The sequence below is a fragment of the Tetrahymena thermophila genome (genome assembly GCF_000189635.1).
Source record: "Tetrahymena thermophila SB210 genomic scaffold scf_8254807, whole genome shotgun sequence".
Lineage (NCBI taxonomy): Eukaryota > Ciliophora > Oligohymenophorea > Hymenostomatida > Tetrahymenidae > Tetrahymena > Tetrahymena thermophila.
Genome location: NW_002476563.1, coordinates 439,386 through 466,182, shown reverse-complemented (window position 1 = coordinate 466,182; position 26,797 = coordinate 439,386). Strand labels below are relative to the sequence as shown.

General features: G+C 24.7%; 7 protein-coding genes across 7 annotated transcripts; 4 read left to right on the top strand and 3 right to left on the bottom strand. All coding sequences in view use genetic code 6, as the record gives it.

The window, feature by feature from the left end:
• Positions 1-1,631: 1,631 nt before the first annotated feature.
• Positions 1,632-2,465, top strand: TTHERM_00540460 (hypothetical protein; the record flags this gene model as incomplete). The annotated part of the gene is made up of 1 exon (XM_001007971.1): positions 1,632-2,465. The coding sequence occupies one exon, from the start codon at positions 1,632-1,634 to the stop codon at positions 2,463-2,465; it is 834 nt and encodes a 277-aa protein (XP_001007971.1).
• A 60-nt stretch (positions 2,466-2,525) lies between these two features.
• On the top strand, positions 2,526-4,708 carry TTHERM_00540450 (hypothetical protein; the record flags this gene model as incomplete). Its single annotated transcript, XM_001007970.2, has 2 exons — positions 2,526-2,965; positions 3,064-4,708. 2 exons carry the CDS (start codon positions 2,526-2,528, stop codon positions 4,706-4,708), a joined length of 2,085 nt encoding a protein of 694 aa, XP_001007970.2.
• A 1,013-nt stretch (positions 4,709-5,721) lies between these two features.
• Positions 5,722-11,781, top strand: TTHERM_00540440 (bowman-birk serine protease inhibitor family protein; the record flags this gene model as incomplete). Its single annotated transcript, XM_001007969.2, has 19 exons — positions 5,722-6,115; positions 6,256-6,703; positions 6,785-7,111; positions 7,168-7,211; positions 7,731-7,973; positions 8,028-8,276; positions 8,339-8,482; positions 8,554-8,637; positions 8,699-8,752; positions 8,812-9,093; positions 9,148-9,306; positions 9,373-9,645; positions 9,704-9,766; positions 9,819-9,881; positions 9,938-10,054; positions 10,106-10,267; positions 10,318-10,443; positions 10,503-10,781; positions 11,003-11,781. 19 exons carry the CDS (start codon positions 5,722-5,724, stop codon positions 11,779-11,781), a joined length of 4,290 nt encoding a protein of 1,429 aa, XP_001007969.2.
• A 619-nt stretch (positions 11,782-12,400) lies between these two features.
• TTHERM_00540430 (hypothetical protein) lies at positions 12,401-13,761 on the bottom strand (the record flags this gene model as incomplete). Its single annotated transcript, XM_001007968.2, has 2 exons — positions 12,401-12,556; positions 12,601-13,761. 2 exons carry the CDS (start codon positions 13,759-13,761, stop codon positions 12,401-12,403), a joined length of 1,317 nt encoding a protein of 438 aa, XP_001007968.2.
• Positions 13,762-14,641: 880 nt separating this feature from the next.
• On the bottom strand, positions 14,642-16,882 carry TTHERM_00540420 (cyclic nucleotide-binding domain protein; the record flags this gene model as incomplete). The annotated part of the gene is made up of 5 exons (XM_001007967.1): positions 14,642-15,658; positions 15,771-15,896; positions 16,039-16,475; positions 16,587-16,779; positions 16,844-16,882. The coding sequence occupies 5 exons, from the start codon at positions 16,880-16,882 to the stop codon at positions 14,642-14,644; spliced, it is 1,812 nt and encodes a 603-aa protein (XP_001007967.1).
• A 691-nt stretch (positions 16,883-17,573) lies between these two features.
• On the top strand, positions 17,574-19,959 carry TTHERM_00540410 (tetratricopeptide repeat protein; the record flags this gene model as incomplete). Its single annotated transcript, XM_001007966.1, has 5 exons — positions 17,574-18,101; positions 18,156-18,243; positions 18,315-18,856; positions 18,908-19,492; positions 19,546-19,959. 5 exons carry the CDS (start codon positions 17,574-17,576, stop codon positions 19,957-19,959), a joined length of 2,157 nt encoding a protein of 718 aa, XP_001007966.1.
• Positions 19,960-21,372: 1,413 nt separating this feature from the next.
• On the bottom strand, positions 21,373-26,397 carry TTHERM_00540400 (hypothetical protein; the record flags this gene model as incomplete). Its single annotated transcript, XM_001007965.3, has 1 exon — positions 21,373-26,397. One exon carries the CDS (start codon positions 26,395-26,397, stop codon positions 21,373-21,375), a length of 5,025 nt encoding a protein of 1,674 aa, XP_001007965.3.
• Positions 26,398-26,797: the final 400 nt, after the last annotated feature.

Genomic DNA, 26,797 nt, shown 5'->3' with positions numbered 1-26,797 from the left:
ACCCCACAACCCCAACCCCAACCCCAAATATACTAAATTTCATAATCTTTTTTGTTTAATTATTAAAATTTTAGTATTTATCATTGCTGTTAAAAACCTTACTTTAGAATACATGATATAATAAAGTGTTTTATGTTTTATAGATTTATTAAATTTTAATATCCTTTAATAATTTATTATTCAAGTTCATAATTTATATAATATTTGATATGTTTATTTAGACCATTATTAAATGTTAAAAAAATTAAACTTTGAAAATGAATTAAAAATTGTAAAAATTAAATTAATAAGAAAATAAGTAGCAGGCATTACTCATTTTCAGCATTAAATAGCTTAATTAAATTAAATCCATTTTATTATAAAAATATTAAAATTTATTTGTTAAATTATTTAATTAAAAGCTATTTTTACTACTTTTTAGTTTATGTCCCTATAATGAAGCTAGTTTTTTAGTATTTTTGCTTATTTATTAATATTTATTAAATTAATTTTTATTTCTTTGATTAAAATAAGGTAATTATTATAAACTTTTCAAACTAATAAATTATTTTATAAAATAAAAAAAATGTATTTGCTTCAAAATATTTCTTTTTATTATTAAATTTTTTTTGTTTTCTTTTTAAATTTAAATGTTGTTTTTTTAAATATTTCTTATCATATAGTCTTCAATTTATTATGAAAATATTTAAAATAAATTATAAAAATTAAATTTATCTAAAATAAAAATAGAAAAATATTCAATTTGTTTGATTTAATTACTAGATGAGTTACTTAGTTTGATAATAAATAAATTCTATTAAATTGATTAATATGATAATTTTAATAATTGCCATTAGTTAGTTCAAAATACTTTAAAAGTAAAGATATAAAAAATTGTTTTGTGTTAACTGTTGTGGAGATTTAATTACCAAAGAAATCTTAATCAAATTATTAATAGCCTTTCTTTAAGTTAAAAATTATATGGCTTACTTTTTATATATTCTAAAAAGGGCATAACTTTTATTTGATAATCTAAGATTGTCTTTCACAAATTTAAATTTTGATGTTATAATTTTTTTGTTTGAAAATTAAAAGAAAAGAGTTACTTAAAAAATTAATAAATTTTTTCAAATTTCTTAATATAAAGCCAAAATTGAGAATTTGTTATAAAGATGGTGTTGAAACACATTTAAAACTGAATGTAAATCTATATGAAATATGTATATTTGATTGTATGTATGATTAAATAATTGAAATTAGTGCTTATTTCATTAGCAGAATAATTTTGCTTATTACAGAGAATCTATCATATATTTTTTAAATAAAAAGAAATTAATGATAATGATAGTAAAGAATTAAATTAAAATTGAAAAAAGTCTTTAAGATAGCTATTGAAAATAGATTATATTTAATTAAAAGTAAATAAAAGTCAAAGATAATAACAAATTATTTTCATTATTATCAAATAATCAAATCAACCAAATTCATTACAACCATCAGGAGTGACAAAAAATAAAGAAAAAAATCAAAAAAAATTAAATAAAGAAAAAAGTATCATACAAAAAATATTAATTAAGACAAATAGCAAATTAATATAGATAGAAAACTTTATTCAATAAAAGCCATCATTTTTGTTTGTCTTTTTTGGTAAAATGCAAAAAAATCATCAAACAGAGGATATAGAATTGCAAAACCCTCAATCTTCTGATGATCTAGGAAAGACGGCAAATTTCTTCTTTCCAAAGGAATCTACACCCAAAAACAGTCTAAAGTAAATAGTTTCTCAGGATAAATAATTAACTAGCCATGTTGCATAATAAGTGACTAACTATGAATAAAACAATTAAACTTTTGATAGCAAGGAACATATTTAGCAGGTCATGAATAATTAAGTTTAACTTCAGAATTAACTAAATACTTAAACAAAGACAAGTAAGATATCTACAGGAAATGCTTTAGAGTAGTTTCAAAGCAAATCCGCTTACGAAGGTCTACAATCATAACTTAATAATTTAAATCAACTAGTTTAGGAAAATCCTCCTCAGCGCAATTAAAATAACAGTTCCTAATAATCTACAAGAAGATAGAACAATAATGCAATTATTAATATATAAGGTATGTTATCAAATCAGAATTAGGTTAACCTTGCTAATTAAAATCCTGGAGGATCATATGTACCAACATACTCTTCATAGATCTAATAATAGTAAGCAGGAGCATATAGCTCAAAATAGTAGTTTGAAATGCAGAAAAAAATATCAAGAGGCGGAGGAAACCATGATGAATTTGACTAACTGATCAACAATAACATTAACAATTTAGGAACTACTTTGTCTAAGGCTCTGCCTATCAATATCTACAACTCACAAAATAAAAATAGCGAGAATTTGAATATTCAAAACTCAGTTCTATCTCCAAGGTTACAGCCACATTCTTATTCTATGTCTACCAGAAATGTCAATGGGAAACTTGATCAGAAACTATGAGGAAATGAACCTTAGTTTTCACCTAAAATAAAAATACAAACAAACCAGCAAGTGGTTGAGATGCAAATCGACCAATAATTTAACCCTTTTGAATACTCTAGATTAAATCAGCAATAATAGTAATAGATTTATCAAAATAAATAACAGTAAGCCAAAAACTCAGAAGATTAAAATCCGTTTTTTTCTATTAGCAAAGACGGATAATCTACAAGCAATAACATGCAATTTAATGCAACGTTTAATTTTAATCAAAATCTATAACTTCAGTAAAACGGCAGAAAACTTTCTAGAGAAGGAGGAACAAAGCTCCCTTCTATTTCTTCAAATTAAAATTAATAGCTAAACTTGTTGCAGTAATAATCACAGCAGCAATCCACTACAAATTCTGCTTATTAGTCTTCAATCAAGCAGTTCCAAAACGCTAATCCTAAAAGTATGGTAAAGTACGCTTAAATTAGTTTAGCTAACAACGATCCTACTGTAAGATATATTAATGAACAGTAATTAATTGAAATAAAACATTATTATTTTTAGCATTTCTTTACAAAATAAATGTTATATTTTATATTTATTCATTCTTTTTTAAATATAAAAATAGGGGTTTTAATTCTTCTCTTAAAAATCGTAAAATTTAACGTACATAAATTCAATCTGTAACAAATGGAGTTGCTGCTGGAACAATAAGCAAAGCAGCAGCATACTAGAATCAGGTTGTTAACTAAAATAGCTAAACAAACCATGAACTGTATCCACTTTAAAATAATAGCAACTCAACATAAGAAACAACCCCAGAAATGAGTATAAAAAGTACAAACTACAATAGTCCAGTTGGGCAAAAAGTTATAGGCTTAAACATGAACTAGATGTAGATGTTAAGCCCATCTATGTAGCAATAGCATGAAGAAAATATGAATAACAATTAATATTTCAGTATTGTTTAATCTGTTCCCGTTTCTTAAATGTCTCAATAATAAAATTAATAGTCAAACATGATTAATTCAGTAAGCAGCAGGGTGGGCATGAGGACAAACAGTCCTAAAACACTAAATCCTATTTAGCTAGCTCAAGCAGCTGAAGTATATTATTCTAAGAATTTAGCAGCTATGTAAAGCAATATCTAATAATCTCAAAGAGAAGCACAAAGGATTTCACCTTAATACAACTCTGAGATAAAAGTTAATTAAAAATCAGACACATCTTAAGTAAATTATCAAAATAAAGCTCAAAATAAATATGATTTCAATGAAGATTAAAAACCAGAGTTAAAAGAAATAAATAATTTTGCTAGCGCACCTCATTCACATTAGCAATCCTTAGATGTAAACGAAAGATAAAAAACTGATACAATAGTTAACTCAACTCTGCAAAAGTAAAAAATGTTTTTACCACCACCTGACTAGTAGATTCCTAAGCAATAAATAAATTTAAAGACATATTTTGAATAGTAAAACATGTTCAATCAAAATTTAAACAATCCTAGTTAGAATTTAACTAACTAAAACTTGTAACCTTATGAATCTCTAATGAGAAAGCACTAATCTCTAGGTTAGATGACTATCTCGAAGAGGATTCAGCTTGATCCTATAAAAATTTCAGATCCAATCAATCAGTAAACTCTAACAACAAATGGAACTGCCTCAACTAAAAAATTCTTAACTAGAAAACCCTAAACAAAAATATTAAACAGAGTTTTCTCTAGCAAGGCAGATGTAAAACCTAATAAAAATGTAATTAACAAAAATATCCCATAAACAGCTAACTCTCAGCAAACAACAAATTCTCCTTTATTTAACGAAGACCATCTTAATTATTTACCTGAATACAACCTTAACACAGAACCTCCTTAATTTCAAGCAAATGGTCCAACAACTAACGAATTCAAAAAGATAACTGCTAATTTTTTCTCCCAGCCTGAGAAAGATATTCTAAATGAAGAAATAGAACGCAAGCAGTAAGAAAAAATTTTGTATGAATCTAATATTTATAGTAACCTAGATTCAAAAAGAAATTATAATAAGTAAATAGGAGAATTGGATTCACTTTAAAGTACTCTTAGTAGGGGAGCCAAAGTAATATAAAACCACCAAAGATTACTCTAAAAGCCTGCTATGGAAATAATAAATAATAGACAATAAATACCTTTTTAACAAGGTGAACAGTATAATTAATAGCAACAATTTCTAAACTTTAAAAACTCTCGATAAAATTTCAAGCCTCAAGTACAACAAATTTCTTTTTAATGAAAATTATATAGAAACACAACATTCATTTTTAAGCACCATCTCTATTAAATAAGAGTTATCAATTATTATCAAAGCAACTTATTAAAAAGAAAATAAACCATCAAGAAAAATTATTATCTAAATCTATGTAAAATATTATTTATAACCAAACAAATAAAAATGCAATCTTATTTAAATTCTATTAATCAGGTCAACCAACCCTTGATTTTGTAATAGAATTAAAATTCGTTATCCATTTTAAATATAACTGTGTATATTCTTAATTAACTAATTAATAATTTATAATATAATAATTGTTATTTTTTATTACAAAACTATTTTCATTTTTCCAAAGCACTTTAGCTTCACTTTATTTTGAATAAAATTAATTGCACAATAAAATAAATTAAACTTTAAATACGCAAAAAGCTGTTTATTTTTTTTGAATTTATTTATCATTTTAATAGAGGAAAATACCTTTCCAAACACATACATTTTTACTCTAATAGATTCATGTAAAAAAAATTACTTTAAAGTCTTGTCACCTACAGTAAAATCGTCAAACTAAGCATCCTAAAAAATGCAAATAGCCTAAGGTTTTTATCCCAATTTTAGATTATTCAATATAAATTATAAATTCTAAAATAAATAAATAACTCAATATTAAAAAAAATAAATAATAAAACCATGAAATGATTGATTAAATCAAAAAATTAAATTCTAATAAAATAAATTTTATCAGTATGATAACTATTTTTTATTTTTAAGAGTAAGCTGTTAATTGTAGAAATTTCTTATTTAATGGTGGATGAATGAATTAAAAATCAAATAATAATATATTTATTTTTGAACGATAAAATTATGTAAGCTTCTGGTATGAATAATATTATGTAATCTTTCTTATATCAGAATGGAAAATTAACAATTCTTCAAAGATAACTAAAATGAATTTGACAAGGTAATCATTAGAATATCACAAAATAATGAATAAACAAATTAAGAGTGTATGGTGATATTTAATCATTATTTAAAATATGGTTTTGAAATCAAAAATAACCTTTAATTAAATTTTTTATCTATTGAGCAAGTCTTTTATAAAAACTTTAGATCAAATACTTTGTTAACAAAAAAGGATTTTGTTGGTGATTTTTAATATTTCTGGTTAGAAATTCTTTAAAACTTATATTAACAACCAACTTTTTTTATTATAAATTTTCTTCAAATTTATTGGTTAGCCACAAAGCATATCTAATTAAGAAATAAAGAAAAATAGATACCAATATAATTTGAATTAAATAGTGATTCACTAAATAAGTAGAAAAAAAGATATTAACTAAAATCAATTTATGCCTTCTTTAAAAATGATGACCTCATTAAAGAAAGCTTTACTGTTTTTAATGTTTACCCTTCAGTGTTTAGTAAAGGCATGTAAATTATCTCTTAGAATTATCAAAATGAACAAATATTTTATTTAATATAAATATTCATATTTTACATCTAAATCATTTCTTTAACTTAAAGTTAAAAGTGTTAAAATGAGTCAATTTAAAAAATATTTTAATTAAAAGAAACTGAAATGGTTCAAGTTGCATTTGAATTACAGGGAAATGTTTAAATGAGTGATCTTGTAAATTGGACTTGCTTGTAGAAAAATGTTATTGTTGTGTCTGGTGGTATTTAAAATTGGGCTTTAACTTCTTTAGGTCCTTTAGGTTAAAATGTACCAGCAAGTAGAACAATATCTGGACTTACTCCTCACAATTAATTAATTTTTACTATTGATGTTTTCTATTAATATATTGCTACTCCTTTTACTGGTACTGATAATATCTAAGTTATTCTTGATGGTACTTAAGCTAGCTATTTGACATTTACTCCTTATGATGGGTTTACTTTTGCAAATTTAATAACATGTACAGGAAACCTTACTCATACTGTGAATACTCTTTCTTTAAATGTTATAAGTAACTATGTGCGTCCCCTTTCAGATCAAAGCTATTATATAAGAAACTTTTAGTAATTTCATTCTAACAAAAATATTTTTTTATTTAATCTTTATACACAATTTTAAGCTCTAATTCAATTTTTAAATTAAAGGGCTTGGGTTAAACCTTGTCACTTTAGTTGCACATAGTGTTCAGCATCAAATTCATAGATATGTACTAGTTGCCCAGCCTATGCAACATTAAATGGTAACTTATGTACTTGTGACAATTCCCATTTTATGTTGAGTAATAATTGTGTATCTAGTTGTCCTTCTGGATACACTCCTGATACAGTTAATAGAATATGCTTGCTTAATGTTTTAAACTGTGCCACTCCAAAAAATATTACTGCATGCTCTGCATGTAATGCTGGTTACTTCTTGAATGCTTAGGATTTGACTTGCTACTCTTCATGTCCAATGGGATTAGAGACTGTTGGGTAATTAAATTAATTATCAAAGAAAATAATTTAATACATTTATTCTATTTAAATAGCAATAACTGTTAACCGTATGAGTATAAGTTAAGTCCCTAAACAGGTAATTATTTTAACAATGAATTAATGTTAATATAATAAATTAATTACTGAATTTCTTACATATTAATCTGAGCAATAATTTCGTTTAACTCATTACTTTTATCATAAATGCATTCATTTGCTTTTATTAAAGCAAAATTATTCAAATAAAATCAAATAAGTTAATAATTAATTTTGAACTAGCAAATTAGAAGAAGAAAATCCATTTTGTTTGAGATAAAAACAATTTTTATAGATTTATTTTTTTAATGAATGAGTTATTAATATTTTATGCACCTCTTTCTGATATAAAAATAAATAGAGATAGTCATGTGCTCATTTTAAATAAATTTATAGTTAATTTTATTTAATTTTTTATTAGGTAAAGTTAAAATTACTTAAATTTGATTTATAAAAAGAAAGAGTGAGTTTAAATTATTAGGTAGTTCTGTTTACCCTTACAACTTTTTATATCATAAACAATTTTTACATATATATCTAGAAATAATTAAATTCAATTAATTATGATTTTAATTGATAGGATTGTTGCTGTTTAGTCTTTTTGATAGACCTTGGGCTACGAACAAAGAATTCAGTGTAAAAGGTACATCATTTAGCATATGTGGTGGATGTAACGGTTAATATTCAATTAGAATCAGCGGATGGTGTGGAAATGATAAAATTTTTGGAGGTTATGGATCTCAAACTTCTATGTCTTGGAGTAAATAAATTACTGCTCCCCCTCATTATAGATATAGATTATATGTCAAACTCTATTTGATAGGTGATTATAAATAATTTTTTTTATACTCATATTTATTTTGAATATATTTTAAAGATAATTGGACTGGAGGAGGTTCTGTTACAATCACTGTAGACTCTAACACCTATACTTACACTACTGCTAATTGCCCTTGGTATCAGCAGCTATGTGGAAGCTTGGCCTATAATGATTGTATTATAATAGTTGATTAAATAGTGCCCCATACTACTACTCCAATTAATATTTCAATGTCTTCTTCGGTTGGATAGGGGAGTACACAATAAACTTTTGGATTTAATAATTTCTATTTTGCAGTTGATCAATGTAAAAATTATTTTTCTATTCTTTTCTTTACCATGAACTCTGTTGTTTTAATTTAATTTAAGGTACTCCTAATTGCATAGCTTGTACTTTTACTACAATAAATGCTTGTACTCAATGTGCACCTGGATATTATCTAAATACCCTTGACTCTTTGTGCTATAATCCTTGTCCTAATGGGTAATATGGCTCAAATGGTGTATGTTATCGTAAATATTCATATATTTATTTCTATTTCATTTGTTTGTTTATTTTATAAAAAATCTACTTAATTATTTAGCTTGTGCAGTTCAATGTGCTACTTGTATTACTTCAGCAGCAAATTGCCTGACTTGTGCAGCAAATCGTATAGGACCCCCTACCTGTAAATACTTATTATACTTAGCATTTTATAAACTTAATTTTTTTACTATTTCATTTTTCAGGTAATTGTGCAGATGGTTCTTTCAGTTTAAATGGTACAGCAGCTAATTGTACACGTAAAATATAATAAATTTCAAAAAATTATTGAATCCTGACTGTTTTACTTATATTCTAGCTTGTAATTTTAGATGTGCTACATGCTCAAATACTGCAACTAACTGTACTTAATGTGCAGCGAATAGAGACCCCTTAACAATACCAGCATGTAATTGTCTCGTTAATAATTATGAAATAGCTGGTACCCCTGCTTGTTAACCTTGTTTTAACGTATGCTCTTAATGTACTGGTCCCAACTAACCTCAATGCACTGCATGTAAGTCTCCCACAAGAGATCCTAATCAAGCATGTGCTTGTGCAGCTCATTATTTTGGAGATTTTAATAATTTAGCTTGCAACAGTAAATTAAATTTTAAATGTTTTAATTAACTAAAATATAAAAAAAATTATTTAGCTTGTGATCCAACATGTTGGAATTGCTCTAACACAAGCACAAACTGTACTAGTTGCCCAGCAGGATCTGCACCAGCAAATACTCTACCAAGAAATCTTAATGTTAATTAATGTATTTGTCCTTAAGGTTCCTATGACACTTTATAACCTTATTGCCCAAGTAATAAAACAACAACAACAAAAAATATTTTTTTCAGATATTATATAATTTTTATAATAAAAAAAGCATGTAATTATAGATGTGCAATATGTACAGGACCTACCAGCACTCCAGCTGATTGCTAATAATGCCAACCAGGAAGATAACTAGCCAACAACTGTGCTTGCATATCTGGATTTGATATTGTTGGTCAAGCAACATGCTCTGCTTGCCCAGTATAATGCTAAACTTGCGATGGATTAGGTAATTGCTTAGTATGTGCAGGAACTACGAGATAAGCTATTCCATAATGTCTTTGCAAACCTGGCTACTATGAAAACAACACTCCTGAATGTGCATGTAAGCTAAAAAATTATTTATTTTTAAATGTAAGATAACCTTAATTCAATTAAAAAAGAATGCATGAGCAAATGCGGAACTTGTGTAAATGGAACTGCTTGTACTTCTTGTGCAGCTGGACGTAAAAAACTATTATTTTTTAGAAATTTAATCAATTAATTTTAAAAAAATAGGTGACCCACCTAACTGCGATTGCTAATACGGTAAATATAGTGACGCTAATGGAGTTTGTTAACGTAAATTTTACTCTAAAGTTTAGAAGATATTTATTATTTAAATAAATTTGATATAGCTTGCCATCCAAATTGTTTATCATGTTCTGGCCCTGGATCTAATTAATGCATTTAATGTTCTCCAAATCGTGTCTCACCTCCATATTGTAATTGTCCCATAGGAACTTTCTCAATTAGTAAATTAATAAAATTTATTTAATTTTTAATAAATTATTATTATTACTTAGCAAATTAAGTAACATGTCCTAGATGCGATCCTACCTGTTTGACTTGTAATGGACCAAATCCTAACAACTGTACTAGCTGTGATACTTCAAATAGAATTTTATCTGGAAATTAATGTGTATGCTAAGATGGGTATTTCAGTAATATTTATGGATAATGCTAATGTAAATAAAATTAAATAAAATTCTTAATAGTAATTTAATATTTAATTCAGAATGTAGTAGTTTTTGTGCAAAATGCTCTGATTTGTAGACATGCACCTAGTGTAATGGTAATAGATACGGAAATAACTGCTCTTGTCCCTCAGGATTTTTAGACACATAAGTTGCTGTTTGTCCAGGTATCTAAATGATTAAAAGAATTAATAAATTGAATCTTTAAATATATAATATATAAAAGCTTGCGATCCAAGATGTGCTGAATGTTCAGTAACTTCTAATAATTGTACAGTTTGTGCAGCAAATAGAATTACATAACCTTAATGCCCTTGTAGTCCAGGATTTTACGAAATTGCAAACACAAAATAGTGTGATGTTTGCTAATGGTAATGTGCTACTTGCTAAACAACCTCTGATACATGCTTGAGTTGCAGAGGAAATAGAATTTATATTTAGACTTAAAATGATTGCATCTGCCCTGATTACACCTACGAAGACTACGTATCTTAGCAATGTCCAAGTAAATTAATTATTAACATCATCAACCCAAAATTCACACATTTGGTTAATAAAAATTATGCAAATAATAATATTTTAAATTTTGAAAAAATTAAATCATTAATTTAAAAATCTGTAAATAAAATTAAAGAATTTACTATTTATTTTTAAATTGATATTTTACCAAAAATTAAAATTTTTAATTATAAAAAATATTTATGAAAAAAATTTAATTTATATAAGGTTGTCATCGTTCTTGCAAAAAATGCTCAGGTGGATTAGCTTCAAACTGTGTTATTTGTAGAGATAGTTATGTTAGAGATTCATTAAATAATTGTATTTGTCCATCAAATACTTATGAAGATAAAATTAATTTTGTATGTAAGTAGTGTGATGTTAGTTGCTTAACATGTGCTGGATCTTCCAACTCTTAATGCACTTAATGTGCTTCAGGATATTTAAATTAGTAAGGAATTTGTGTAAAATAATCAGGTCAAGCTGGAACATGCTCCCCACTTTGCACATCTTGCGATTCTAATTTTAATTGTATTGGATGCAAAGACACTTTAAGATAAGTATTGAATGGTAAGTGCGTTTGTTTAGGAGGAACTTATGATGCAGTAACATCTTGTTAAAATTGTAACTCCACTTGTCTTTAATGCAGTGGTGCTAGCCCTAGTTCATGTACTCAATGTAGAGAAGGATTTGTATTAACAAGCGAAGGTTATTGTAAAATTGATGTCACTGATTAAAATTCTAAAGGTCTAATGATAGGATTAGTTGTTGGGTTTAGTGTTTTTGTTGGTTTGATTTTAATTTATGTAATTTATAGGATTGTTAAAAATTAACTCGCCAAATAAGCTGCTGCAGAAAATTATGTTTATTAAGATTCTAGACACCTTGATGAGTAATCATAAATCGACATGAATAGATCATAAGGAATTAATTCACCTTAAAATCATATCTAACATCAAAATACATAACACTTTTAAAATTAATATATGAGAGCTTCATTTTATTGAGAAATTAAAATATATTAAAATATAAATTATTAAATTTAGATAAATACATACATATATTTTTATTTTAATGTATTAATATTAGCATAAAGAAAACACAAAAATTAATTTTTGAAAAAAAAATATACATGATAATTAAAATGAAAGATAAATATGAATAAAAAAAAGTTTTATATATAAAGCATTACGACAAATATATTCCTTTTAACAAATTGCCAAAGTTTTCATTGAAAATATATTTATATTTTAAATAGTCGATTCTTTATGTATGTTTATCAAAAATCTTTTTGTATTCATCATATATAATATTTTGGTGATTATATTTTTCAAATTTGAGACTAGATAAATAAAAGAAAAACAAATCAAATTTAATTAAATTTTCATATTTGAAAATATTTTTTCTATTTAATTATTTATTTAAAAGTTATCTCTACAAATTCAAATAAATTTTTTATTAAATTGTACAAGTCTTTTAAATGACTTTTTAATTTTCCAAAATTTTTATTTTAGTGTTATATCATAATCAATGCGGATTTAGATGAAATAAAGGTTTTATAGTTTTTAATTCATATGGATTAAGTTATCATAGATATTATTTTGTATTTCTTATGTTATTTCATAATCATAAATAATTTTTTATTTTACTACAAAAACTAACTTAATTAAGCCTGATAAATTTTCTATTGATGAAAAGAGATTAAGTATTTCTTGCTTCAATATAATTTAATTATTAAATTTAAGAGAAAGTTAATTGATTTATCTCATTTATTACAGGTTTCTAGTTAAGTTTAATAAGGTTTTACTATTTAAATTAAAATTTACTTCTAAATTTAAAATTTACAAATTAGTTAATTGCAAGAAGCAATCTAAATTTAAGGTTAACTAAAATTAAATTTAAGCAGGTTTCTCAAATTTAAGGTGCAGTTATTTTAAGCTTTAAATTGAAAATACTTTTTATAAGAGTTTATCTGTTTCTATCGAAACATTAATGTTTTTAATTTAAATACTTAAACTTTCTAGATTATCTAATCCATTTAATTATTCATTCATGAATAAAATATATTATTTTTCATAAATCAAATCTAGCTATTTTAATTATTTTGTGCATGGCAACAACTCTCCTAAATCATCAGCAAGTTTTTAATTCTAAATTTTACTTTTAAGTATCCATTTAAACTATGTTAATTTTTCAAGATATTAGAACGAAAATTTGGCTTCTTTAAGTATTTAATCTGATATTGTTTCATTTCCAAATATATCTAAATGTAAATTTTCTAATGATTTAAGGTGTCTTATGCTCTATAAAAGCTAAATTATTCCTTATTAACTTATTTAATTATCTGATTAAATTATTAGATTTAGTCTTTTTAGTTAAATTAGTTTTTGAATTGAATTTGCCAAAATTATTGAATTTTCAGTTTTTAATTAACAATTATCACCAACTTGAAAGTATAAATTTTAAAGATTTGTCAACTTTTCTAAATACTGAGTAAAGATCTCTATTGAAGATGAGTCGATATCAATTAATTTAACATCTAGATTCAATGAACTTAACTTTTTTGGAATATTTTTAAAAATACTTGAGAAAATATTAAAACTATAATCTATTTTTTATTTATTGAAGTTATCGATAATCAAACTCAAGTATTCTAAAGATTCTAAGTTAGAAATGAAAATTCCTAAATTCTCAAAAACTGATGATTTTATTTCAGAATAGTTGCTGAAATCAATTGATAAATATTGTAAGCTTGGAAAGTAATTAGATGAATTTTTTAGCTAAAGAGCAGAATTGTAGATGTCACAATTTTTAAAAAAGTTAAAAGAAATTTTTTCCAAACTCATCAAGTCTAAAATAATTTTCTAAAGGGTCTATATTTTACTTTATTCGTAATTAGGATCTATTTCATTAGTATCTAAATCAAACAAACTTTCTTCAAAGTATTAAACAATATCTTCGTATTAGAAGTTAGAAAATGCAATCATTTTTAATTGAAAAGATTCGATTAGTTAACTTAAATTGTCCATTTTTTATTTTTTGAAACCAAAATCAATAATTGCTGTTTTAATTAATTAAATTTATAAAAATAAATTAAATTTTTATCTTTGGGATTTTTAGTTTTAAAATACTGTGATTTTTCATTTTTAGCTTAAAAAAACTTTTACATTCAAATTTGTTCAAAAATTTTTATAAAAATTTAAAACTTTATTTTAAAACAAAATTCTTTTAATATCCATCCATATTTTTTATTTAATATAATGTTGTCTATTTGAATTTTATTATTTAAAATCTAGTTCATATTAAAATTTTCCTGCTGCTAATAATAATTTAACAAATTTAAATACAATTTGTCTAAAATTTATTAAAAAGAATATTTTTTTATTTTTATTTTTTAATTATTTTCTTGCATTATCTAAAATGCATTATAAAACCAATCTTATTTCTACTGAAGCTCAAAATAAAATTGAATTAGATTTTTAAAAACTTAATCAAAAAATTAAAATAATTATTCATTAAGCTTTCTTTATCTTATTATAGAGGTTCAAACCCTCAAAGTAAAAAATTTTTTTTCTCGCATTTTTTACTTAAAACAAAGACATATTTTTGAAATTTTTTCATTAAAATTTACTTTTTCAAGCTAGCTTATTAGCATTTATATATTTTGAATAAGAAGAAAAAATTAAAATAGAAAAAGTAATTTATTAAAATTAAATATTTAAGAATATCTTTATCAGTTCTTTATTTATACTAATTCATATAAAGAATATTGTAATAATAGAATTTTAACTGTATATATAAATAAACATCAACACAATTAATTTATATTAAAAATTATAACTAGATGAAGATTGGTTTTGTTTGTACTCATTTTTTTATACTATTTGAGTGATTCAAGTTCTTAATTTTATAATCTGGATCAAATTCTTCTTAGATTTTAAGCTTTGCTCTTTCGTATTCTTAGTTTGTATCTCTAATTTCTTCAATACCCAAACAACGGAAACCTCTCTGTCCCAATTTATTATTAAAAGCCCCTTTAGCATACATTTTATTATTTGAATATTCTTTATTAATATCTGTGCATTAATCAATAATTTTGTTGCAGTAATTTTTATCAACTACATTAAATTTAAACTAATCGTAATACTTTTGCATATAATTTTTGCGCCTTTTTTCATAAACAGCTTGACCTTTTTGTAGACCTGAATAATTTCCAGCAGCTGCTATCTATTGTTAGCTTTAACTAGAATAATATTGAGTATTAACAAGACTATCATTTGAATTTAAGTTGTTAAGGGATTTGAAGTTAACTTAAGTCCTGCTTAGTAGTAAATTGTTTTTATCTTCATTATTTAAGTTGTTAGTCCTGCTTGAAGATAATTAATTTTCTTAATTAGAATGCTGTCTATAGAAAGTCAAATTTTAAGCAGTGCTATTATTTAATTAAGGTAGATCTATTCTAATACTGTTTTTGATACCACTTTGATTTCTCATAGTTCCATACTTGGAATCACTAAGTTTTGTTAGCGTTTTCATGCTTTAAATCATGCTTTGCTAGTCAATAATTTTAGATGCCCTTGTTGAAAGAAAATCCTCTGTCATTCGTAACTAATCTTAATTTTTTTCTATAACATCAATTTTAACACTTGAAATATACTAAGAAATATTATCTAATCTTTTAGAGTAAGAATTTTATTTATTCTTAAATCTTGCTAAGATGTAATTTTTAGATTTTTCTTAATTCATTATTAAACAACTCATTGCTGATTTTGTGAAAACGAATAGCTCTCCATAATCAGATTCGCAAACTACAGAGTATTTTCTATTCCTTTTTGTCAGTATATCTTCTTCTCCAAACATCTCATTACGTTCTATAGTACCAACCTATTTAATTAAATTATAAATTCGCTTTTCTGTATTTTTAAAGTAATTTTAACACACACAATCTATTGAAAAACAATAAACACGATAAAATTTTTTAAATTAGATTTTTTACTTGAAGATTCTTTTCCTCTTCGAATTCTTTAATTGCTTTTGTGTGATATTTATCCTAGTCCAATTACTGCTTAAAACTTTGATCATAGTATTTTCTAATACGAAGCTCATCAAAATGTTTAAAAATCTATGTTTTTAAAAACAAAAATAATATTTTAAGGAAAGATCTTTAAAACAAAGAATTAACAAAAATAATATTATCCATAAATTGAAATTCTTTTAATCTATTTAGATAGTTTAAATATGTGCATAAAACAAGATAATATTACCCTAAATTAACCTTCTTTAACGATGTAAATATATTATGATGTATCACCTTACAGATAGACAGGCTCTTCCTGAATAAACTTCTATCTTGAATAAACTTAATATAATATTCTCATGTCGTTTTCGCTCCAGCCCCAAAATAAGGGAATTTCTCTCAGAAAATTTAATTAAAATGTCATGCGAATTAAAAAGAATTAGTCAAGGACATTTTTAAATCTTTTTTTGTCTAATGTTGCAGTTTGAGTTTCTGTAAGACATACATAATTTACTAAGCTCGCTTAATTATGAACCATTCCTACTTCTCCAAACCAGTCACCTTGTCCTAAGGTTTTTACCAAAAATAGCTACTCTTCCTTTTAAACTTGGTCTTTGCGCTTTTATCTAACATAGACACCCACTTGACCTGTAAGGATTATTTAGAAAGTCTGAGCATGCTAACCTATTTATAAAAAATGATTAATCGTTGATTTTTAGCTTATCTAAATGTTTTTGATTAAATAATCATTAGAAATTTAAGAAATATCAAACAAATTTAAATGTTATTTATTACCAATTGTTAATATAACTTCATTTTCTCTGTATGTTTTGTGATTGAGCTCACTGCATACTTAATAATTTGCATCAAGCTAACCACTCTTTTTTACAGATTCAAATAAAGGCAGATTTTATGTTAACTCACATAATCTTTAAATATCTTAACTCATCCTCTCTTTTAGTGGAAGTTGAAGGATGTTAACTATTTCCTATTTATTATTATACCAGAAAAAGAACTTTTATTCTAAATAAGTATGATTATAATCTATTTACAGGAATAGCGCTTTAATTGAGAGTTGATTTTCTCCTCATTGAAGTAATGTTTTAATATAGAGAAAGATATTATTTTGATTATCTATAGATAAATTGATTATAAATATTATTCTAAGTAAAAACAATCTCTATTAATTAATATTTTTATTTATATAATTACGCCTAAAAACTGTCACTTGTAATACCATTAACTATATAAGAAGATAGATATATAATTACTGACAAATACTTAAAATTTAACTCATTCTAAATTATAATTTATCTCTTAGTGAAATAGTTGCAAAATTATAAAATTAATATTCTTTTTTTTCAAATTTAATTTTTATAATTTTAATAAATATTTTAATTAAATCTAATTTTAAGATATTTAAATTTTAAAATGAATTTTGAAATAATAATTTTAAAATTTTTACCAAAAATTGCTGTTTGAATTAAATTAAATTATAATTGCATAAATTTGAGAAAGTTTCAAATTTTTACTTATTATTGAAAAAAAAATTACATTTAATTAGATATTTTTGAAAAATAATATTCATTCATTTTTACATATTATTCATGAGTTATTAAATTTTAAAACAAAAATTAATTATAATAAAAGTGAAAGAGATATTAAAATTTTAAATTTTTGATAAAAAATATAATTCATTTTCAATCAATATCTTTAGAAAATAAATTAAAATAGTTAATTAATTAGTCTTTCACCAAATATTTAAAAGCCAAGTAAATAGAAATGATAGGAAATAATGCAGCAGGAGTCCCTCAATTTCCACCAGAGCCAGTTCCAAGAATTAAACCAAAACATGGTTATGAGTGGTATTAAGATAACAAAATAGTTAAGATTAGAATCCCAATTAAAGGAATCACTATGAAGAAAATTGATATCTTTATTTCAGATTTAGTTTTAAAAATTAACATCACAGAAAAGAAGTGGGTCAGAGTTTTGGACCTTAAGCATGAAATCGACTTTTAAGGATAAGAAAACAATGTCGTTTATGCAAATGAAGTTCTAGAAATAATTTTAGTAAAGAAAGAAGAAAAAAAACATTGGGAAGACCTTATCGAGGATGGTCTAGATAAGGAATAAATAAAGAAAAGAAGATAAGAATCATTCTAAAGAAGAGAGACAGCTTATTAAGAGCACTTAAAGCAAAGAAATGATTTAAAAATAAAATTCGATACTCATGCCACTAAAGAACAAATGAGATTGGAAGATGAAAACAGAAAGGTTTTAGAAGTCAAAAAGACCGAAGAAAAAAATGTAATTATTTTAAACATAAAATTTAATTCAATAAAATTATTCATTTTTCAAAAGTAAGCAATTGATAAAATATATGATGATGTTGATGAAAAAGGAAACATAACTCAAAACTAAGAATAGAAAACAAAGGTCAAGGAAGAAAGTACTTCAATTATTTTTAATTTCAAATAATAATTGATGAGAAAAATTTAATTTTTTAAAATACATAAAAAGTCAAACCTTAAATTATTTGGACTCATAAATACGACGATACTATTTTCAACGATGAAGACATTTTCAGGAACGAAGAATTAGCTGTTGAATATGATGATAAACCAAAGGTGAGAGAATAAAAGAAGTTAGATTTAGCCTTTACTTAGAGAATGTATCCAGGAGTTGCTGCTAGAGAATAACACTTTAAAGAACCTCCCCTTCCAAAAGTAAAATAATAGTAAGAAAAGAGCGGCGATGATTTAGAAAATAAAAATCCTCTTTGGTTGAAGGACAGAGGTGACGAATTCTATAAAAATTAAGATTTTTATTCAGCTATTATGGCATATAATTAAGCCTACAAACTAGATTAGTCTATGATAAATTGTATAGCTAATCGTTGTGCTTGCAATATCCATTTATATAACTATGAAGAAGCACTGATGGATGCAGATATGGTCCTTAGCTACTGCAATTCTCTAAAAGAAGAAGAAAAAGAGCTTGCTAAAAACTAATCTTTAAGACTAAAAACAATTTTAAGGAAAGCTATTGCAACATCATGGAAGGTAATTTCTAAATTAAGTATTTGGTATAAATAATTTTTATATAATAAATAGGGAGATGTTGATAGAAGTTTAGAAATTTTAGACAAGTCTTTAAGTGAAGATATCTTTTACTTGAAAGACAACTAGCTGATTTAATAGTTTGAAGGAGTTTAATAAACTATATAAAAAAGAAAAGAAAGTATTTTAATAAAAAAGCAAGGAGATACTCTTTTCAAATCTGCTTAGTATGAAAAAGCCTTAGAAAAATATTTTAAATGCCTTGAAATTGACAATAATGAAACAGCTATGGGAAATATAAGTTTAACATATCTTAAGATGGGTAAAAACTAAGAGTGTGTTGAATTTTGCAATAAAAGTATTGAAAAAGTTTAAAAATTTACAAGATTTGCAAGCTTTAACCCAATAAATAAGCAAAGTGTGTAAGATTCAAATAATTTTTTGATAAAGCTTTACATAAGAAAGGCAAAAGCTCAATAGTAACTGAAATTATTAAAAGAATCATTTGATACAATTAAACAAGCTATTTAAATTAATGATAAAAACTCTGAGGCTAAAGAAATTTATAAAGAAATAGAAAAATCTTTTGCAATTGAAGAAGTCAATCATCTTAAAGCATAAGCAGCTGCATTTATGAAAGTAAATAGTTTTAAAAGAATTTCAGTTTTAATTTAATTTTTTTAATTTTTAAGGAAAATAAAGTAAGTGAAGCACTTGAAATTTATAATGAATGCTTGAAGAAAATAGATAGTACTGAAACAATAGAATATTTAGCCATATTACTAAACAGATGTGCATGCTTCCTGAAGTTAGAAAAGTATGAAGATATTATAACAAATTGCCTTCGTGGTCTTAAAATAATTAGAAGCTACAAAAATAGAGTCATCTCTTGGACAAATCAAAAATTAACTAAAGAGGAAAAAGATAAATTAATTAGCTTTGAATCCAGGTTCTTGGTCAGAAGAGCAAATGCTTATTTGAAATAGAATTTAATTTTCAATGCCAAATCTGACCTAGAAGAAGCTTTAAAATTAGATCCTAATAACGAATAATTAAAATAAGATATTTTAAAAATAGATGTAACAATTAATGAAACTAAAAAATGAAATTTGTTTGTTTTGTTTTATTAAAAAAATTTATTTTACTTTAACTATTTTAAAACAAAATTAAAAAAAATTTTTAAATGATAAACAAAAAGACATTTTTTATGTAGGATTTGCTTTATTTTTAAAAAATATTAGTCATTTGTTGCAATTATTCATTCAAACAAAATTCATTATAGTGGAATAACAAATTAATATATTTTTAAAGAAAAAAAAGAATTGTTAAAAACTTAATTAAATAAAAGAAATTTAATAATATTATGAGTATTTCAATTTGTATTAAAAATAAATGCTAACAAGTTGTAAGAAGGACATTGCGCTTAAATAATTTTAAAAAATTAATTTTATATTTGATATAAAACTTTATTATAAAATCTATAAATATTATAGCAGCTCAAAACAAAACCTGTAATAAAACTTTTGGTTTTATTTTTCATTTAAAAATTTTATAAATCATAATCAAGATAATGTATCAATTAATATTATAATTTTTCACTTTTCAAGCTTTTTTAGTTTCATTAATTGAGTTTTCAATTCTTTAATCAAATATGGCTAAATTTCTTTGTGTAAATCTCCCATCTCCTTTCAAGGCACTCCATATTTACACTTGCTTTTGGTTATCTAAAGAAAGAAAGACTTCAAAACTTCCATCAAAAGAATCAGCTGTTTTGGATTCAATTTAAACGGTATTTTAATTAATTTCATACTTTTACCTAATATGTCTTTCTAATTAGTTAAAAGCACTTCTTGAACCTCATGAAACACAGTACTTAATATCAAATTTGTAATTAGCAAAAGTGTAACCTTAAAAGCTTGTCAACTATTTATTTTATTTTAATGTTTACAAAAAGAATTTCCTAATCATACTTAAATCTAAATTATAAGAATTAATAAATTTGTTTAGATAATAATAAATTATGATTTTATTAAACATTATAAAACTTGTATAAATATTAACTATTCAAAATTTGAGTTATTTAGATTTAGAAAAATAGAAAATTCAATATATTATAAAAACTTTTGATAAGAATTAAATATTAAAAGACTTTTAAAATAATAATATCTATTACCATAACTCCTCCAACTATGCCGAAACAAGGTAAAGAGGGGAGGTCTATAATTAGGTCAAATTATTTAAATTATTTCTACTTTAATATTTTTATTTTTGATTTATTAAAAAAAATTAAATTGAAGTAACTAAAACCAAATAAATATTTAGCTAAAAATTTTTATAAAATAGCATCTAAAGCTAGTTTTAATAAATCTAAAATTAAGATTTTAGTTACATAAATTAATATAAAATAGCCAATAATCTTTAAGTAAAATGCTACTAAATTTAAAGAATAAGAAAAAATATAAACTAAAAACCCAATTTTAATGTAAAATTTATTAAAAGAATATTAATAGATTTTTATTTCATTGAATTAAATCATCTTTTTCTGTTTAGAAAATAGTGTTCAAATTTTATGAATTCTTTTTCGTATGGTAGTAATGATGTGTGATTATCGTTTGTACTTCATCTTAAACAAAACTCTCAGCAATATTTGAATCTGTTTCTGGAAAATCAATATTTTACTATATTATTTCATTCTTTTCAAATTAGAAATCTAATTGTTCATTGTATTTAACTTCAATATTTATTCTCTTTATTGTGTAGCCATAGAAATCATTTATTTTGAATAAATATCTTCCAACATCTTTGTTTTAAGGAAGCCCTTTAAGTATCATAACATTATTTGAAATATCTATAATATTTACCCAAGAATTCAGTTTTTAGTTATCAATAAGTTCTTTTTAAACATAGTCAAGCCCTAAGCATTTTCTTAAACTCAAACAAGAAGTATTAGTTACTGGAACGTATCCTTCAATACACTTTAGAGAGTGAGCTCTCATATGAAGACATTCTCCAATAGGACGAGGAATAAAGTAAAATTTATCAAATATAAAGCCATATGAGTATGCAATTAAATAATCTTCAATAAGTGGCCTAAAAATTGAGAAAAACTAATTAGAGTTAGTTTTCTAAGTTTAATTTATTTCTTCCTATTTAAATATATTCAAAGCTTCATTTAGTGTTTATTCATTTATTTTAATGATAGGAAAGGGTTATGTCTGTATTAATTCAATACAAGGTTATACAAAAACATATTGCTTATACCAGTCTTGAGGAGAGAAATTTTTTGTTGCAACATTTTTAAGAAATTTAATAATGCTTTTAGTTGATTCATCGAATTCAGCAAATTAGACTGATGCAAGGCCGAAGATACAGCAAGATAATTTACTATTAGTTTCTTTAAGCTAATTGCTAAGAAATTCTTAATTTTTAATTTTTTTTTGAGTTGTTAAAAATATTCTTACTTATTCAAGTATGTATTATTTATTCAGGTATCCAGATTAAGTAAAATAACTGTTATTTGATTCATTACCAGCTTTTTATCTTTAAAGTTGTTACTTATATTTTTATTATATCTTCTTTGAAATTTTCACTTGTTTTTTATCAAGTTGGGAGATTTGTCTTAAAATTTTATTAGCTTTAGATACACTAAATAGAGATTTTTTTTAAGATGATGAAGGTGAATTTTCAAAACTTTTATCATCTACTTTTTGTGAAAGTGTAAATTTATTTTAGAGGCCTTATTCAGTTAGATCAAGAACATGAGCTTGAAAGTTGTTTGAAAATGATATTTCATTTTCATCTACACAATCCTTGAATGAATACTACTGATTAATTCTATTAGGAGTTTTCTATTCTTAAGCTGAGTTACTTTTAATGGACTAATAAGATTGGTTTAATTTAGATAAAATGTATTAATTTTAATCAATCTTCATTTGTATATTTTGATGCTATATATTTTTTGAATAAATTTCTTTTGATTTGGTTAGTGCTAATATAAAGCTTTCTTTTGATAATTATTTGTAGAATTTATCCCAAATGTCTCTAGCAATTTAGATTTCATCTTTTATTAATGGAATTTGAAAAATTATCTACTCTCCTGCATTAACCGTAACTAAAGAAGTTTCATGTTTGCTTTTATTGGTTATATTATAAAAAGTAGAACTATATCTCCATAAACCTAAAAGACCGAGAGTAGGACCTAAAATTTAAAATAAAAGAGTCAACACATAAGATAGAGGAATAGCATTTATATCAATTTCAAAAAAATCTTCTGCTGTCGTATATCCATCTGTAGCAACAACCTTGAGTCTAAGGACTGTGTTATATTCACTTGCTGAGGGAATTCCTGAGAAAACTTTTTAATTTTAATCATAAGAGAGCCAAAATTGGTTATTCAAAGGAGCATAAGTACCATTGTTGTTCAAAATAAGTGCAGATAAAACTAAATTAGAGGAATCTTTATTAAGAAAGACTTCAGAGTTGATTTGATAATCAAATTTAGTTAGAATCTAAACACTAGCTTAAGAAAATTTACGATTAAAATCATCTTATAAGCTAAGATTCGGATTTTTATATGTCTGACTATTTAGAGTAATTATTTGAGTATCTCCACAAACAAATTCTTTGTATAAATCGTAATTAACTCCATCACTGACTTATATTTTTATTTAGATTTAAGATTGATCCGTCAAATTTGAAATTTTGACACCATTTATAAGGACAGAGTTAACAGAATCAATGCCTCCTTATATTTAAATTTAGTCGAAGTTAGAAGAAAAAGAAGTTAAAACTGCGGGGTAGTTTTTATTCACAAACTATGCTACAGTAGAGTTGACAAAAAAGTAAACAACAACTGATGAAGAGTATGAAGTGATAACTTTTACTTGAGAGTAAATATCTATAAAGAGAGAATTTTGAATATTGAATTGAACAGGGTAGTTAGTTATTTTTTGGCGAAGAATGTACTTTATTTACTCCATAATTTGTGGTGTATAAACAGAAGAAGTTAAAAAAGCCTAGATTTAATTATCTGAGTAGTTTGGATTTACAAAACCCGAGTCTAATATTATTTGATATGTCATACAATCATTAAATATTTAAGTAGAGAGTGAACTTGAAATTCCTATTTACGACTGCACAAAATCAGAAGCTGAAATTCTTTCTGAAAGTTAGAAGAAAACGAGTTTATTTTGTATAACAATTTAAGAGAATATTCCATCTCCTTTACCTTATTAGCTTACTTAGGATTGAATTAATGATGAGTCAATAGCAGATTTATCGACTGAAATCTAAGCGCTTAGAGTTTTCTAGGAGATAGAAATCCAAGTAGGTAATGGTTTCATAACTTGGTTTTCATAGTAAAAAGCGTTTACCAGGGTTACAGTATTTACTGAATAGAGCTGACTTAGTTTAAGTATGACATTCATACCAACTTATAAATTTTGAGCTTTTGAGATCGAATCTACTGGATTCATTAAGATTTATTTTTTCATAGAAGAGTTTGGTATATCTTGTAACCAAATTATATCAGTATGAAATACGACGGGATTTCTTAGAGGTATATAAACAACTCCATAAGGGAATATCATCATCGAAAAAGATTCGTCTGGTGAGACACACACATCACCTGAGGTAATCTCCACTCCTTAATATTAGTATGATTAAATAAGCTATGGTTTAGTTCTGTCTCTGTAGTCAATCAAAAACAACTATCCTTAGTATAAAGAAGTTGTTAATATAAAACTACAGCTTTAAAGAAATCTCATGTGAACTGCTTATCCCTAAGTCCTAAGAGATGCTTATTTTATTGGTTTAGTTCTATCTGGTTCAAGTGACCAGAAAGAAAGCCCATAAATAGTTTCAACAACTACCATATTCAAATTGTCATCAGTAAGAAATACATCTTCTCCACCCAAAGTATAAACAACATTTACTTATTTAGGATTGTGGAAATCTGAAATGTCATAGATTACAACACCTAAATATCTATATGTCATATAAAGATATTTTTCATCATTTGATATCGAAATTCCTTTGCTTTAGCAGTTTGGAGCTAAAGGGAAAGTATAATAAACAGCGGTGATATGTTTAGGGTTATTGATGTCAGAAATGTCTATTACTATTAAGCCTACTTAACCACCAGCAACAAACAAAGTATTTCCATCTTTTGATTATCTTATGCATCCTATATGAGCATTATTCATTGGCGGAGTGTAAATAGAAAGCTGTGTTAACTGTGAAAGATCTGCAGATCTCGAATAGAAATATATCAAGTAGCCTGGAGAAAGAGCAAGATATTTAAGTCCTGACAAGAAGTGAGGTTCATCTAAGATATTATTTGAAAATGGGTAAGTTAAGTGCTATACTATTTTAATACTGTAATTGATAGGATTAATATTCATTAACCAAGCACCATTGGCTCCATTAGAAATAACCATGTTAAGATTATCATCAATGATGCAGTGCCAAAATGTTCTTATAGATTAAACATGTTGATTAAATAAGGTATTTTAATGTGTATTGAGAATATTTGGAGCTTCAATATTTAGGTTTGAAGGGATTTACCTATAGACATTCAATGAATTATCTAAGGTTAAGACAATAAATGATTCATCTTCACTCACTCCCATAGCAGTATTTAATCCTGTAAGCTAAATACTATAGTATTAGGCAAATCCTGATCTTTAACTGACATCATAAATGTAGATTCCATAAAAATTGTAGAAAACGATGAAGTAATTTGTGTCCTTAGTCAAATAGATATTTTAAAATCCCAAGATGAGCTACTTTTGGGTTGCTATCATGATAACTGATGTATTATCACATTTTTATGTTTTAATGCAACCAGAAATGTCGTAATGGTTTAATCCTGTAAATGTGGACCAAGTAAATAGATATTTATTATCAACAAAGTACATTTTAGGTGTATTGTCTCCTGTAATAATTTATTAGGAATTACCAAACTAATAAGGTTAGGTGGGATCATAACTGCTATTCTAGATCTAGTAGAAGTATAAATTATATCCTCCTAAAATTAAAAGGTTATACTGAGGCAAAACGAGAATTGAAGCTGGATTATTAGTGTTGATAAACTTTTAAATGAAAACTAAGTTCTACATCAAATAAATTTGAATATTCCCTTATGACTAAAGAAAGAAGACCTGCTTGTTATCAGAACTAAATTAGATAGTCTAAGTTGATAAAGTAAATGAATTTATCTGATTCAAAGCTTAAAGCTTTTAGGGATTAGAAGCGTCATAAATAGTTATCGCAAAGGAGTAATCAGCTACCCATAGTGTATTCTGAGCATAATTGTAAGCTATTGCTGAGACATTCTTTATAGAAGGATAGCTTTAAATGAGCTTATAGTCTCCTGTTGATATTTAAAGTTATGAAAGTACCAAGCCGCAGTTATCGCTGAGTGCAAAGAAGTAATTCTAGTATGACTATTGAAGAGTTATAATATAATTTAGCTTTTTAGTTTGACAGATGGTGTTTAGATCAACTTGAACAACTTGAAGTGATGAATATACTTATTTGTTCATAAGATTTTTTTACTACTGATAAGATAATGCACATTCTACAAAAGTCTTTATCTAGAGCAATCCACAAAAGATTATTAGAATTTATTTTACTGTTTTTTTCATCTTATTTTTAAAAGTATTGTTTAAAATTTATATGTTTTATAAAGAATTTTTATTTACTTTTAACTTTTTATTGTTATCTTTTGCATTATTTTTAAGTATAATCTTCTTAAATAAATTCAAGAAATTTTAATTAAAATTACTCAAAAAAATTTCATATAAAAATAACAAAATTTACTTATTAAGCTAAGTTATCCCCTTTTCTACTTATATCAGTTATTATAATGAAAAAATTGATTATAATTATTAGTAGAATAATCTATAATATGAATGAATTTACTTTATAATTAATCAGATTTAA